This window comes from Anomalospiza imberbis, chromosome 6, assembly GCF_031753505.1.
Source record: "Anomalospiza imberbis isolate Cuckoo-Finch-1a 21T00152 chromosome 6, ASM3175350v1, whole genome shotgun sequence".
Lineage (NCBI taxonomy): Eukaryota > Metazoa > Chordata > Aves > Passeriformes > Viduidae > Anomalospiza > Anomalospiza imberbis.
In genome coordinates, this window is record NC_089686.1 from 32,684,833 (window position 1) to 32,701,309 (window position 16,477).

A 16,477-nucleotide genomic window follows, 5' to 3' on the forward strand; every position below is an offset into this window, starting at 1 on the left:
CCATCGGGAGTTTTTGTATGCTGTGTAATTGACAGGTGAGAGCTATATTCCTTTATTAGCTTCCCATCTCTTACTTCCTAGGCACAAGACTAGACAGGGGTGAGAAACAGAATATCAGTAATAGAAACCAGGAGCTGGAAGTAGGATGAATGTTGGGAAAATTGGAGCTATTGCTAAATCCTGTTTGCTTTGATATGTGTAACAGCTCACTTGGAAGTCAAACTGTTCAATGCATGTTTAGGGATTTTGCCTTACTGTGATGTTTTTGAGACTGTGTTTTGTTCAGTTGATGCCTGTGATATTTGTGCCAGTATTTAGTATATTAAGAACATTTCTGGCACCTTACAGACTGTCATTGTATGTGCAATACTCCATGGAGCAAATGTACTTTAGGGTGCTATTTTTGTAGTCATTTGCCATGTCTCTAAGGAAGTACCTGTGGGGGGTGTACTGCAGACCAGAGGCTCAGCCACTTGATGTGTATGTAGAGAGGAACAGCTAACAGTTCTGTATCTCCCCAGAAACCATCCACTCAACAATGCTTAAAATACTAGCTCTTACAAAGTTTTGGAGGGTTAAAAAAGAAAAATTGAATATTGGAGCAAGACAATAAAACTCTGAATGGGGATTGTGTTCATATAGATGTCCTATGCAAAAGTATCCCTTGGTTGTGCTTCAAGGAGAAGTTAGGCATGCCCTAATTGTGTCTGTAATAAAATTTGTGGCTTTGATGCAAAGTTTTTGTCCATGTTTTCTTCCCTCAAACCTTAAAACACCATTGGTCACCCTGATATTTCTTCCATACCAGTATGCCATATCAGTTTCACTCTCCTGTTTAAAATAAATAGCTTGCATTTCAATTAGGGTATATGTTATTTTTTAAAATATGTGCAGTGTTGATTTAAAGTTTTCTAAGCTGAGAGAAATAGACTACCTGCTCTGCTTGATTGCTTCCACCTTGCATTTATTGCTGCACATTTGTTTTATTTATTTATGGTAAGAGTTGGCAAGGATGTGAACGAGCAAGGCTGTGCTTGTATGCAGACCAAGTGCTTATTCCAGCCTGTTCCAATTAATTATTTCCGCTCACTGGAAACTCCTGTTTCTATCCATACTGGTCATTTTATTGACAATTATAGTCAAATGTTAGTATTAACTAAACTACTGGAATTCTTGATTGTTAAAACCAGGTTTGGAGTTTTTTACATTTATCTGTAGCATCTATGTTTTTTAAATCTGGCTAGAACAGTACCCTAAGAAGAGATTTGCTTACCAATTTGCAACTTTACATTGTTCTAACATGGGAAGGTTTGCAATTTTAAAATTCATTTATTAAAAGAGTGTTATAATATTGGATTTATGTTAAGACAAGTAAAACAAAGGCTGTCTCTGACAAATCTAGGCATTAATTTTAAACATTTATTTGAAACACATTGTGTGTTTTAACATCATGAGTTAGATAAATAATGGCCAGTTTTACTGATAAGATGTTATATTGTCATTTTTCATTTCCCCTTTAAAAAACTTTTGAGATAAAGACTCTAGTTTCCTCAGTTATCACTGTGATTGCTTTCCATGAGGACATGGGAGGAGAAATGCAGCATATTTAGATTAAATATTTAATGCTTTAAAAATGTTTGATTTGTCAGTAGTGAAAAAACAGTGTTGAGCACAATTTTCATTCATGAAGTATCGTGTTAGCGTAGGAGATATGTTGGTACACTGTTGGTGTAGAATTTATGACAGGACTGTAGGTAAAATGTTCTGTTTGCTGTTTTGTTGCCAAACTTGACAAGAAGCAAATATAAACTATCAAATATCAATGTAGGTGGGATTTTTTTTCTCCCGTAAAATCTAACATGTGGTTGGTTGTGGATCTGCTGATCTTGTAATTGCTCCTTCACCTGAAGAGTTGAGAGATCCACTCGTGGGCCTTGGGTTCAGTGGAATAGGTGGGGATGGAAATGCAAAATTCCCAAAGGCTCAAGCTGCTCACTCAGAGCTTCCCTGGTGGTGGGGGACGTGCTTGTGAGCTCAGTGCAGGTAACTTTCAGTTTGTTATACAGGCAATGGTTAGGTTGTCATGGGAGGAACAAGCTGAGAGTCCAGGCTTAGTTAGCACAGGCACTTGCTTAAAATGAAGCTCTGAGACAAGTACCTCAAAGACAAGAGACTCCTTGTGAAAGACTGAGGGCTTTCAGGGATTGTGTGCAGCAGGCAACTGTTAGGTACTGTTTTCAGAGGCAGTGGGGGAGAGAAGCTTAGGATAGCCTTTGGTTATTACAGTGTTGAGGTGAATGTTTTCAGCACTTGACAAATACCTCTCTCGCAGTCATAAGCTGTCAGGCTTTGTCTGAGGGCCAGGGCTACTACCTGTTTCATCAGCTACACCAACCTCTTCTTCTGGGACGCTTTCCTCCAATACTTGTCCTTTCCAGCAGACTTCACAGGTTTCACGCTTGTGAGATGCATTGCCAATGAGAGGTACTAGTGGAAACATTTTGCAGTTTTGTAGTATGTTAGGTAGGTCTGTCACTGTATGTGTTGTAATCTGTGAAAACAATGTATTTTGGGAATGATTTGCATTTTCTTGGTGCTGGTGATGCACATGAATACTTAGAGATGTAAATTAAAGAGAGTAATTTGCATTTACAGAGAAAGAAGTAGGAACATTTGCTTTTGCAGTGATTTAAACACATCCCTGCTCATCAAATGTGAGGCTGTATTCTGTGCTGGAAGATGTGCAATAACACATTTCTTCATAAACTTTGTCTCACAGATTACCTTGCCCATTAAGGGAAATTGATCTTTACATTGATTTTTCCATATGACAGTCTGTGTGTCCTTCAGAAAGTTTGCTGTAGCCAGAAATAACTAATTCCTTTAAACTGATACTATGTTGTTCTAAAAGTATTTGTACCACTACTCTTTTTCCACCTATTAAACTGACTGTGGTGTTATTTAAGAGAAATGAGATGGCTTTTAGGATCGGAGTACATATGGTGAGAGACTTAGACTAGAGAACAAATTTGGAGTTTGAGGTTTAGGTCTCTTCTAAATTTTTTTTTCTTTTAATTGGTGAAGAAAATGAAAGCACACTAATACTTTTTAAAACTTCTGTGACATTTACTGTAATTTCAGTTATTACAGTAACTAGCTGCTTTACATGCATTTTATAAGTTTCTTGAATAAATTTTTGCTCTTAATTACTTGTTTTGGTTATTGCTTATATTAAACATTTTTGCTAACCGATGAATAACTATGAACTTAAATACATAACAGCTCTCACTGTTTCTGATTAATTATATTGAAGATTATTATAATATTATTGTCATGGTTAAAGACTCTTCTGTTACATGTATGGATAAGTGTATACCTGTGCATCGACATGTTTGAGATTTCCTGTGGCTCCAGGTGGACAAGTAGTGAGGACACCACCTGAAATTTGTGCAGTTTATTTCTGCATAAGCTGTGATACAGTGTTTTATACTGTCCATTGAGTTGACTTATCTTTGAATTAGGTGGAACCTCAATGAAAATCAGACTTTATATATGATTGCTCAAATTCCACCCAACGCCAAAAAGCATTTTTAGTTAATCAAGCGATCTGTGTTCTGTTCTTAAACTTCCAACACTTTTTTCCTATTTTATTTTGTTTGTTTTATTTTGTTTTGTTTTAATTTTATTTCTATTTTTTTTAGTGAGTGACAGTTGCTTCAGGAACCTTGCCGAGGATCGTAGTGGGATAAACCTTAAAGATCTGGTCCAAGACCCTTCTTTGTGAGTATCTGGCTCTTATTGCTAAGCAAAGAAAAGCTTCTTCCTGATATCCTTGTGAGTAGTTTTGTAATTATATAAAGAAGTAGTATGATGAAGTACACATAATGCTTTACTGGTTTATGCTTGTTAGTCTTTAATACAAGCATGTATTATACCTTGTTTCTAATATAATTCTGAAGTGACATCCAGAGAGCTCATACAGTAAAGGGTTTAAGAGTCATCAGAGGTAACAGATTGTGCATGCCAGTATTTCTGTAGAGGACTTGTATGCACATTGTTGCCCCTCTTTTTTTAAGGAGGAATTGCATATAAGTTAGAATATTACTGGATAATTATGTTATTGTCAATGACCTTAATCTAAAATCTGTTTTCTTTGCATCTGATTTTATACAGCTGATATGTTTCTTCCTCTACTAGCTGTTTCAACTTAAGTATATATGCACATGGTCTAAATTTTGCTTCATCACAAGACTGCTGGTCTTTATCTCAGTATTGTATCTTTTTCTAAAATCAAATTCAATTTCATGAGCTTTGAGCCTGACTTGAAATTGTATCAGTCCTTCTTTGTCATTCGGTTTTTTGTTGTGGTTTTTTTTGTTGGTGGGGTTTTTTCTCATCTGTTAACTTTAGTACTAGCTGAAAATGTTCTTGCTAGTGTGTGAGTGTGCCACTTGCTATGAGGGAAGGGAAAAAGAGAAAAAAATTTGCATCTTCTTAACATGAATGACAGTGCATTCCACTGTGAGCTCTAATGTGATGGTCCTTGCTGCTGAAAGAGCAGATTTTTCAGTATTGAATGAGAAGTAGTAAAAAAATAAGGTGTATTTGGCATCTTATTTCAGTTACAGGGATTTATAGTAATTAGGTAGATGCAGAATTTATTTTGTCATGTTGCTACAGGTAAATGACATAAATGCACGTGTACATGCATTCTTGGGCAATTTTGACATAGTGTATGCAACTGATGCTTTATACATCTGAAATTATAGAGCTTCAAGGGGAAAGTATAATTGTTGCTTGATATGTAGAGTGAATGCAATAGATAAATTTTTAATAGTTACTGTTTAAGTGTTGAAGTCAAGGCTATTTTAAAGGTCTTAATTTTCAACGTTTTTCTGTTGAGTGGTATTTTTTGAGTATTTTTGGTTGGTTTGCTTTGTTGATTCTTTTTCATTAGTTTGCTTTAGAATTGTATGTGGGTTTTGAAGCTGCAGGTAAGCTTATGTGCTACATATACTTTTGGGCTTGCACCTCTTGAGTTTACTCTCAGAAAGTTGAATTGCCTTTGTTGTAGACTGATTATTTTTTGTATTTTTTTACCAGAAGTGATGGAATGTTTTTATTTTCTTCCTTGACCATAACTCACATGAAGAGTATTGTAATAAATTATTGTAATGTTCAAAAGAAATTAAATGGATTTCTGTTTCTTACAGCATAAGAAGCACAAGTGACAGCAACATAGCTATTTTTGTCATTTTGAAAGGCTGAATAGTCTCAGTGCATGTTAGATTTCAAGGGCTGCTTATGATACTTGCTATAGGACAGATTACAGTGCAAGGAAAGTGTCCTCTTCCTGCTGAATGATAGGCCTGTATAGACTTGGGTTTGTCTTTCCAAATCGATATTCTTGCTGTTTTATGACTGAGCACCTATTAAGAGTTCTTGCAAAATGTGTAATGGTGTGAGTGAATCTCCAAAATGAAGAAACCATCTAAGGCAATATTCTTCAACCCAGCCTTCTATAGGTGACTCTTAAGGTCCCATGGGATCTGAATTCTTTGTTATTCAAAGGACAGTATTGGGATGAAGCATGGCAGTGCCAGACAAAGATGTTTTAATCTTTTTTTGAAATAAAGTTTAATTAAAATCTTATGCCTATTTGGCTATGATTGATGCCTGTAATAATCCCTGGAATCATAAAATAGCATTTGATTAATCCTCTTACCCGTTTAATATTTACACTTTAGGATTTCTTTAGTGCTCATTTGTGCTGGCTGTAGAGGCACTGCCTCTTTTTCTTTATAATCTCAAATGCAAACATTAGATTTATATTAAAAATTCTCATGCTTTCTCTGCAAATGGCTGTCCCTCTTAGTTTGCCACTCTTGGCTTTGCAACAGACAACTTCTCTTTTTTTATTGCAAAAGGCCTCTTTTTTGAAAGCTGAAAGTGTGTCTTTACCTTGAAATGAAACTCTATAAAATAGACAGCATTGTTGGTTTTTTTCATTAATGTTTGATTTATATCAAGTATGCCTAATTGTCAGAGTAGCCTTTTTTTCCCAGGTGATTTCCCTGTTGGAGCAGGACTGTAAACTTTAATCTGCTTTCAGTTCTCTCAGCAGTGCTAGTAAAAGCTCTGCTGCTCAAATCAATAGTTTGATCACCTATGCTTGTATGTGATTAACTCACAATTTACTGTGTGTCAATAAAAATGAAAATTCTGCTAAAGGGAAAAAAAAACCCAAATACCAAGCATATCAAATAAACCTGAAGTGAGGAGTTATAGATTGTGGAAGAAGGAAGCATGCAACAACTTTCAAATTAAATTTCATTTAGTGTTTAATTAGAGAAAAAATTAATTTCTGCAAAAAGTTGATCTAGTTCAACTGTAAAGGTGATTTGAGAGTGAAGTGCTGTTTTTTATTCATTGCAGATAATCATAGAATAGTTTGGGTTGGAAAGGTCCTTTAAAGTCACCTCCTACAGTGGGCAGGAATGTCTTCAGCTAGATGGGGTTCCCTGGAGCTCAGGGATATGTCTGCTATATACAGTGTCCTGTTTTGGACACCAAACTCAAGAGATCCAGAGGTGTGTAGAAGAAAAGAGAGAGGAGAAGACAGAAAATGCAGTGCATAGCAGGTTAATTAATTAGGAAACAGTGTCAAGATAGGAAGTATGAGTGTTCTACAGTATGTAGAAGATTATTAAAGGGTTTGTTCTGTTTGCCTAGTGAGAAAGAATTAGTTCAGTTTATAGTAGACAACATTGATTGGATAGTTTGAAAGAATTCTAAATGTCATTTGGTGAAAAAACCAGATTCTATAACTAAGAATGTCAGGGAGAGTTCTGCAGATTTTAATCCTATGTATTTGATCCAGTGTAAGTGTAGAGAGCTAGAAGGGCAAGCCTCTTTTTTTTTTCCCCCCTCCCTTTTTTCTTTTGTGAAAATGTATGCATTCTGGTTTGTCCTCTGTGTAATTAATATGACCAAAAACCAGATGGAACTTAATTTGGTTCCTATAAAGGTAACTTAATGTGGCTATGACTATTCAAGTCCCATGATTTGGTTTAGATGATGCCCTGCCTACCATTCCAGTAACTCATAACAGATATTTAAAATGTTTCATTCTACAGAGGAGATTATTCTCCATGAGAAGACTATAGGTATTTTTCCATTCATTGTCCTAAACAGCAGAGCTGCAGAGAGCAGGTGCAATTGGAGGAAGTAGGCTGCTGGTTCTTAGATGATGGTTCAGACTTTATTCAGCTGAAGTAAAATGCAGTGAAATAGCTTAAGATGCTAGCAAAGTCCACTTTTGTGGGGAGATCTTTGAGGCTCTCTAGCAAGGCAAAAGGCTGGTGCTCAAGGAAAGCTAAATATAGTGATCAGTTCATTTGACCCCTTGCTCATGAGCAGACTGAATGGTCTGCATTCCTCTGTCTTCCTGTCCTTTTCCACCCTCAACAGCCAATCTGTGCTCAGGAGAGAAATGGGTATAATGATATATGAGATTTAATGAAATATGTCTATCACCTGAAACTTCTCCTGAGATTTTTATTACTGCTTTTCTTTTCTCACTGGAAGTTACTTAAATACACCTGAAGAGTGAACCGTCAGATTATTAGAATGTTAGGTATATAGGTCCACCTACTTCAAGCAGAAGTTCTGTGTATATTTAGTTCTTAGTGTCACTTTATAAGATGTTCCTTTCAGCTCTAGCCTGTATATAGACATAAAACTCATAAAATACTTGTCTAAACAGAAAAGAGGATCCTTTTAATCTTTCTGTGCAATTCAGTAGCTGCAGCTGCAGATAATCACTGATGCATTTGTTTTGAAAACATCTTCAGAGCTTCTTTGAGATGAACACTATCCAAGAGATTCTGAATAATTTCTTTCCAGGCAAAATCACATCACATCTAAACTGTGTTTCATGTCTCCTTCAGACTGATTATGGGAGTAGATAAATATAAAATGTAAGAACAGGTAACTTTTGATAGGAAATTAGAACTTGTTTTAATGAGTGTGTACTACAGAGAAGAAAACATTGTGAGAAGAAAATGTTATTTACCCTCCAGGTAATTGCATTAGAAAGACAACCAAAATGGTAATAGACCTATTAGTAAGAAACTTGTGGATTAATTCTGAGTTCCTTTTTTTCATTACAGGAGATAGAAATCTCACAGAAGTCATCTTTTTCCCTTATTGTATTTTACAGCCTTAGAAGGAGGAGCTAGGTAATTATTCTGGGAAGAAGTTGTGAAGTCCTTAGAATTTGTCACTTAAGGACTGAAGACAATAAAGGAATCCTTGAGGAGCTCTATTTTTTTTTTTTAATCTTACTAGGTACATAAGATACACTGTAGGATGAAACAAATACCTGGATGGATGAGGGAGCAGTAGTGGATAGTGTCTGCTTTGAATTCAGCAAGGCTTTTGGCACTGTCTCTCACAGCATCCTCACAGGCAATTTCCTCAGGAAATGTGGGCTGGATGAGTGGACATTGAGGTGAATTGAGAACTGCCTGAGTAGCAGATCCAGATCCAAGGGGGTTATAATCAGTGGCACAGGGTCTAGGTGAAGGCTATCACTGGTGGTGTCTTCTAAGGGTCAGTGCTGGGCCCATAAACCTTTACCTTAGTTCATTGATTTCTTGTATGAAGGGCAGATCTCTCCTCAGCAAGGTCACTGATGACACAAAGCTGGGAGCAGTGCCTGATAGCCCAGAGGGCTGTGCAGCCCTTCAGAAGGACCTCAGCAGGCTGGAGAGATGGGCAGAGAAGAACAGCCTGAGATTCAGCAAAGGCAAGTGCAGGGTCCTGCACCTGGGCAGGAACAACCCCATGGCCCAGCCCAGACTGAGGGCTGAGCTGCTGGGAAGCAGCTCTGTGGAGAAGGGCCTGGAGGTCCTGGTGGACAGCAAACTGTCCCTGAGCCAGCAGTGTGTCCTTGTGGCCAAGAGGGCCAATGGGATCCTGAGCTGCCTTAGGAAGAGCACGGCCAGCAGGTCAAGGGAGGGGATCCTGCCCCTCTGCTCAACCCTGGTGAGCCTCACCTGGAGTGCTGTGTCCGGTTCTGGATGCAATCCCATGCAATGTGCTCTTAAGATGACCCACTGTGGTCCCTTCCAGCCTTAGCTATTCTGTGATTGAAGACTTGATAAATGCACTTTTAAGTCTGTGGATGTAAAACGTCAGTTTCCATCTTCACGTGGAGGAATCTGTCTAGCACTTTTTGAGGGAAACTGGAAGTATTGTAGCTTATACTTTCTGTGTTTTGCTCATCCTTTGAAAGCCAGTGTCGTATTCTGTCTTGCTGAAGGCTACAAATTCAGTGTTATGAGGATACCAGTTCACACCCTCTCCCCTTTGTGCAGCCTTTCTAGTTTTTCAATGCCTGTTACAATATATGGATGTCATGCCTGTTTCTTTTATTTAACTACTGGTCTCAGTAATGCTGTATAGAGAGGAAACATGTATTTGGTAATTCTATCCACAGTTGCCTTGTTGTGCAGCAGCCTTTTAGTGGGAGTTCATGCTCAGTTGTTTGTCCATTAGTTGACTGTATTAGCATGTTTTCCCTAATAGGCTTACAAAAATACTTCTCTGCTTCTCTTGCCTCCTGAGCTCATCTATAAGCGTGGAGTGATGTTTTTCAGGTTATCTTTATTAGGATGGCTGGAGAGCTGTCTGTGGTAGCCCAGACTATTATGCAGAAAAGCAATGTTAGGCATTACAGAAATGCTGCCTATTTTAAGCATTGAATCTAGTGAAAAAGTTGTACTTGACAAACCTCCAAAGATCTGAGAACTGCATAAAGGAATTAATGAGGATAAGTCTAATCTAATAAGTACTTCTTAAAAGTTGATATACATAAGATTGGCTTCATGCTATCCTTATGGTTTCTTATTGATCTGGAAGACTGAGACATAACTTTATCTGCTTCAACTGCAAGCAGAGCTTTTGTGTGCCTTAAAAATGTTATTTGCCTTTCCTTCAAGATAATTAAAACATGCTTAAAACCTTGAGTGGCCAGGGTTTCTTCTCCAGCTGGTTTCCCCGCTTGGCTTCTCTGTAGTCCAACCAGCCTCCATCAAATGTATCACAGAGGATGTTCTTGTTGTTCGTTTGCCAAATCTTTTTACCTCCAGTCATATGAACAAGTCCCTAAATGTTTTCTCTGGTTCTTGCACTTCAAGAAAAAGAATTCTCAACCTATGAGATTCCTTGGCAGTTTCTAGCAAAAATGGCTAATATTGCATGTGTCCTTTGGCTGTTTAAGCTTAATGACTCATAAAACTATAAGAACAACTTCATCTGTCTGAAGCAAACCCATAGCAGCAGACTGTGCAAAGCAGAATATAAGAAAATGTCTTTTTTAAGCACTTAGGAACTTTCAACTCAAATGATTTTTACATCTTGGCCCAAAGCAGTCTCCTGTAACCTCTCTAAATCTCTGTGTCAGCTTTATCTACCAATAGTAGTTACATTTAGAACAAACATGTCTTCTCTTATACAGTTACCAAATTCTTAGAAGGAAATTTCTTCTTCTTGCTCTTGGAATGCCCTGTGGTAGCCTGCAATTAAGAAGTTCATGAGCTAATCAAGAAACTGCGTAAGTTGTTCTAAAACTAGAGGCTGTGCAGCCCCAGAGCTGGGTCTGGGCTGATAAGTATTGTTGACAGGAGAGGGTTGGTTGCTTGCATGGCAGCTGCATCTTGGGTGTTCCATCTCTCTCTTCAGTTCTAGTACTAGTTTCAGAATTAAGTACTGTACTTTTGTGTTGCAGGGATTCACTGCCTCAAGCTTGTTAGCCAGGAACCTCTATCTAAACAAGTTTAGGGATTTTCTGTATGTATGGGATCTATAACATGGATATATGATGTTTCTCTATCTAAACAAGCTTAGGTATTTTCTCTACTTATAGGATGTGTAAGGATATATCATGTTTGTTGAAATAAGAAACTTGTTCATTGGGCATGGAGATTTACTAGATCCTTCATTTTCAGATTTAAGGTTTGTTGTTATTATTAAATGTACTTAAACTTTAATTTAGGAAAATAAATAAAAATGTTGCAATTTTTTAAGGGTTCATAAGAAAAGCTATGCCCTTCCAGCTCTGTTTCATTATGTTTGCTCTCTGATGTCTGAAAAGAAATACACAGGACACAGGTTCAGAAATCTTGATCAAGTTTCAGTCTAGCCAGTATCACAGTTGATTAAAAGTTATTTCTATGTTTGTCTTAAACCTTCATTTTAAAATTGCCCACTCTGCTTCTAACTTCAAATTCATGCTTCTAACTTCCGAATTAAAAAAAAAATAATAATTTTTACAAATGCAATTTTTAAATCCTGTTGTCTTAATGACGTCTATTCTCGAGTTGTACAAGAAAGAGCCTTAATACTTCCTGTCAGCAGTCAGATGCTTTGCCGGTTTCTGGGAAGCCAGGCCTCAGCACGCACAAGAATTGCCTGGGAAGACAAATACTGCAATGTCTGATGTTATTCCTCTTCCTCCTCCTTTCCTTGAGCATTTATTGCTGAGCACAATGTTAAGGTATGGAGTGTATCCCTTTGGTCAGCTGTGCTCCCTCCCAGCTCTTTCCTATCCCCAGCCTTACTTGCTGGGATGGCAGAGCAGGGAAAGAAAAGATCTTGATGTTTTACAAGCACTGTTCAACCACAGTGAAATCATTGGTGTGTTATCAGCACTGATCAGTCACAAGTCCAAAACAAGGCAATTCTGGTGCAGCCACCTGCTGTGGAGAAAGACAACTCCATCCCAATCAGATTTAGGTCACATATGAGTAATACTACAATTGTAATACTTTTTGTAATTAAAAAAAAAAAATATTGTAAATCATTTTTGTAGTTACTTTTTTTCCTTTTGCATTTGGAAGGAATACAGAAAGCTTTCTGTGTGTTTGGGTATATTCAGGACCAGACCAGAATGACTTTTACAGAAGAAGTAGGAAAATTGAGAATGTACCAAGTACTGTCACAGTCACAGAATTAAGTACCAGAAGACTTCTTTCTGTAATCATTTGCACTAATAATTAATAAGAATAGCCAGGAGTAGAATGTAAAATGTTCATTTGATTGAATATAATTTTATAGCCTGTCATTTGCTTTGGAATATAATGGCATAGCAGCTCAGCTTCCTGGTCAATATTCTATTGTTCAAAACCACAGTCCAAATTATTTTTAAAAGCTTAATGTGTAATGATAGGGATTTCCTTGAGGGAGTGTGCTGTATACCTCTCTGACATTTTGTCTTCTCGTCCAACCCAAATCCACCACAGCTTCTAGTTGCATTCTATAGTCTTCTCTTGGTGACCTAATCTTGCCTTAGTTGGTCTTTTAACTTCAGACTTCTTTTGGAGGGGTCTTTTCATGGCATTTGCTATTTTCATCAGCTTTCCACTCTCTGAGGATCTATGACTCTCAAAACTCAAACAGCTTCTTCTAGCCTGTTTGCCACCTCCAGATTTGATCCAAATCTCAGCTATCCTGACTTTTCACCTGACTTCATTCTTTCAAACTTTAGTTACTTCTATTTATATTCTGTTATTTTCTGGGTATTTAAAGGGGGTTGTCTTCTCATAGTGTCTACACTATGGAAAATATTTTTTTTTTGTGTATCTACAGGTAAGATATGGTCCAGTGCTGATCTTAGCTTAAACTGCATTTTTTAAGATAATGCTCTGAAAGGATTCTCTTAATACTTCATAGTGCATTAAGTGTGTTTCTGTATACTCAGAAAAGATTTTTTTTTTAAAAGTACTTTCTAAAAAAATCAAGTACCAAACAGAAGACCTATTTATATGCCTATAAACCTCAGATGTGCTTAAATCCTAACTACTTGATTAACTTCTAGTGGGGGTATGATATGGATGATAAGGTTAAGCAGAGATTTGGAACAGCTTCCACACAAAGAAATTAAATAGACTAGAATTTTTCACTTCAACGAAGAAACAACATATGGTGGAGGTATACAGAATGAATAGCATTTAAAGAAAAGTCAGAGGCAATTATTCACTGCTTTTCACAGATCAGAAATTGTGACATGAAAAAAATCGAGCAGCAGGTTTAAAATTAATAAAAGTACATACTTGTACAAGTGTGGCAGAACTGGATGTTTCATAATTGATGTAACATCACATGGAAGCCTGGAGTATAAATGATAGCTACAAATAAAGGAATTAGGCTGATAGACCTACTGTGGCTGTTAAAGCCAATTAATTGCATGCAGCATCTAGGTCAGGAAAGCTCCTGAACTGAAGGCAGCAAGAGGTGATAAGTGTGTACCAGGAAACAAATCATGTTCTGTGTTGTGTGTTTATTCCCTAAGCATTTGTTTCTTAGCACCAGAACCATCATACTGACTTGTGCGCACATTTAGACTGAGCTATTATGGCAATTTTTATATACTTCTTTCAGGAGTAGTACTTTCATACAAAGAGTGGAGCACGCACAAACTTGAAAATTTTTCCATTGTGTGAACAAACACTTGTCCTTCAAAGTAGAGAAGGCTTCCCTGACATGGCTAAACTGAAATTTGGAACTCCCAGAAATGGAGGAACAAAACCATCTCAACATGGCTTTTGGTAATTTACTACACGATAGAAAATTGCTCTCTTCTAATCTCACTATTAAAAAAAAAGCGATTGTGAGCTGACCCCTGGATATGATTCTCTTTGTATAAGAGGCTACTTTTTGTCTAAGCTATAACTACTTGAAAGAATGCCTCATTTAGAGAAGGCCTCTCTGAAATTTGTGTGCCTATTTGCAGTATAGATTAGGTTAGCACGGGGATTGCATAATCTGCTACTGCAATATTTTAATAGACTAGTGAGGTAAAGGAAGCCATTGCTGCACATCTTAGGAATGATTCTGACACTGATATACAGAAAATTGCTATGCACAGATCTGTTCATGCTTTTATGCAATATTATTCACTGCATTTCAGTTCTAGATTGCTTTCTTAATTAGAATTGTCCTGCCATAACTTTTCTGGGGGACTCTTATAAAATCACATTTTAGTAGTGTATAACAGAAATCTCTACAGATGGTGGCTTAAGAAAGAAAAGTATAACTCTTCTACAGTAAATCTTGTGGGTTTTTAATGTATGCTTTTCTCACTTTCACTACAGCTCGAATTCTACCATGGATTCTTCACTTACTCTTTCCGTTTATACATGCTACCATTTAAACATCACAAGAGTGTAACCAGGACTTAAGTATTTTATTGCAGATGAAGATAGCATTGAGCTCAAAACTGACATATTAAGGGTTGAAAAATTAACCCAAGTGATTTTCCACACACTATGTCAAAGAAACACAGTTATACTACAGCTGTAAATGCTTCCCTTTATGCCCTTGCTAATTCTGTTCTTAGCTTTTTTGATCCTTCTTTAACTACAGCATCTCCCTTCGTAGCTCTGTTTTCATTCTCTTCCTTATATTCTAATAAGGAGAAATTCTTATTCTATTAAAATGCTATTCTTTATTCATTATTTGGTTTCAGATACAAGAATGTAACTTGTCCATATTTGTGGTTGGAAATACAGTGTATCCTTTGGAAATTTGTTATTGGTGTCATTTTTGGATAGATGATTGATTTAGAAAATACAGGTTGCTCTGGAGTGAGTGTCATTTGACTGACATGATTGTAACATCTGCTTTGAAAATGTACATGCAGGTTCTTTTTTTTCCTCAACACCTCTTCATTCAGTATTTTTCTCATTGTCACAAGAATTCTACACGGTTAATGTGCTCTATAGCTTAGTATAGTGTGTGGAAATGCTCAGTGGCAAATGTTCAAAACCAAAATAGGTCATGGAGGAACTATTAAATGTGGGAATGCATGATTGGAACCTCTTCTACATTTTAACAAAGGATGTAATTATTACTTACAAGGTGGTGATTTTTAGTCTACTGTGTTCCATTTTTCCAAAAGGTGCACATAAAGATACATTTAATGTATTCTTTCCTTTTTTTGCTAACATAAAAAACAGAGTCAGGAAAGCCATTCACTACATAGATTGCAAATAATTCAGGAAATACACTAATGTGTAATTTTGTTTTGGTTTTCACATCCAGAAAAAGAGAATAGAGGGCAATGTGGCTGAGAGACTTTTACCACTCTAGTTCTGGGAGGGCTGCAGGATTCGGGATTGAGAAGCAGCGTGTGGTTCCACGAGCAGCTGTTGTGTCCATTTTGTGCCTGGAGCTCTAGTTGTACCCTCCCCGTTGGCATTTTGTTCAGGAAGCTCTGTATTGTGCCTACTCTACTGCATTTGCAATGCTGTGAAAATTAGGGAACAAGATTTGAAAAAGTTTTAATTCAACCTAATACTTTCATACAGTTTAGAACCTCATCTTCATCTAAACATGTATGAATTTCAGGGGAAGATCAGAGGCTTCAGGAGTATTAGCCTATTGTATTTCAGGTTTCTTTTGCAAAGTCCAAACCATAAAGAAAAATTCCAGAAGACACTTGAGTTTTGAATAGTCTTGAAACACTAAAACTCTTAAGATCAGTTTTCATAGAATAAGCAACAAAACCCAGAAAATGCTCATCCCAAATAGGGTGATGCTCATCCATTCTACCCCATATGCAGGTGGATCATCTTGGTTTTGTCTGTATAAGTGCAAAATTTGCTTTCCACCAAGCTACAATACCCTTACTCAAAATCCATCTAAAATGGCTCTCAGAAACTTTACTTTCGAAGCTAAAATAAGTAGAGTTAGAATAAATTATTTTAATTCTATAAGAATGTTACTATATTCAGACAGTATTTTTACTACAGTTTACTTTAAAATGCATTTTTTCAGAATCTTTCATCATTGAATCCCTTCTAAAAACAGGAATTTGCTAGAAAAATGCAAAGAAATCCAGTTATTTTTAGGTTTTTTACTACTTCTCCCTAGCTTAAGAAGGAATGCTGCCTGCCATGAGCCTTAGGCAAATAGCTTTTCAAGGACAATTCTGCCTGTGATGAAGCAACACACTTCATATTTTTAACAGCATGCTCTGTATTGTTTTTTTAAAAGCTAGCAACCTTAAAAATACATCCTCAAGGAATGAATTTGTGACCAAAAGCTGAGTAAGATTTAAAGATAATCTTTGTGTTCAAATAGGTGGAGTGTTTCTGTGTACTTCATTATTTGCTAATGATTATACAGGCATTAGTAATAGATGAGCTTGTAAAGAGTTGGAGATTTCAAAACAATTTTATATTTTTAATTCTAATATTTTGCATTTATGCAAAAAATTCAGTTTTATATTGGTAAAGTATTTTGGGATGTGTGTTTTTAAAAAGTCAGAATTGAGAAAACGTCTTCCCTTTTTGCTTGTGTTTCAAATGCCTTTGAGAAGTGTCTCTGCTTCAGCCTGCATGGTAGAGCAGACCACTTTGGAGATATATATGTGAAATAAAAATGCCCCCAGATCTAGTAGAAAAAGAGATTA

At 36.7% G+C, this 16,477-nt stretch overlaps 1 protein-coding gene across 22 annotated transcripts in view; it reads left to right on the forward strand.

The window, feature by feature from the left end:
- Positions 1–16,477, forward strand: part of GPHN (gephyrin) — a 279,199-nt gene that overhangs the window by 83,161 nt on the left and 179,561 nt on the right. For 19 of the 22 annotated variants that reach the window (XM_068193120.1, XM_068193123.1, XM_068193122.1 and 16 more), the window contains exon 2: positions 3,702–3,780. In XM_068193120.1, coding sequence (XP_068049221.1) covers positions 3,702–3,780 — 79 coding nt within the window. Of the gene's footprint in view, positions 1–3,701; positions 3,835–16,477 lie in introns of those variants that run through there. The other 3 variants (XM_068193129.1, XM_068193131.1, XM_068193138.1) reach the window with 3 other exon arrangements.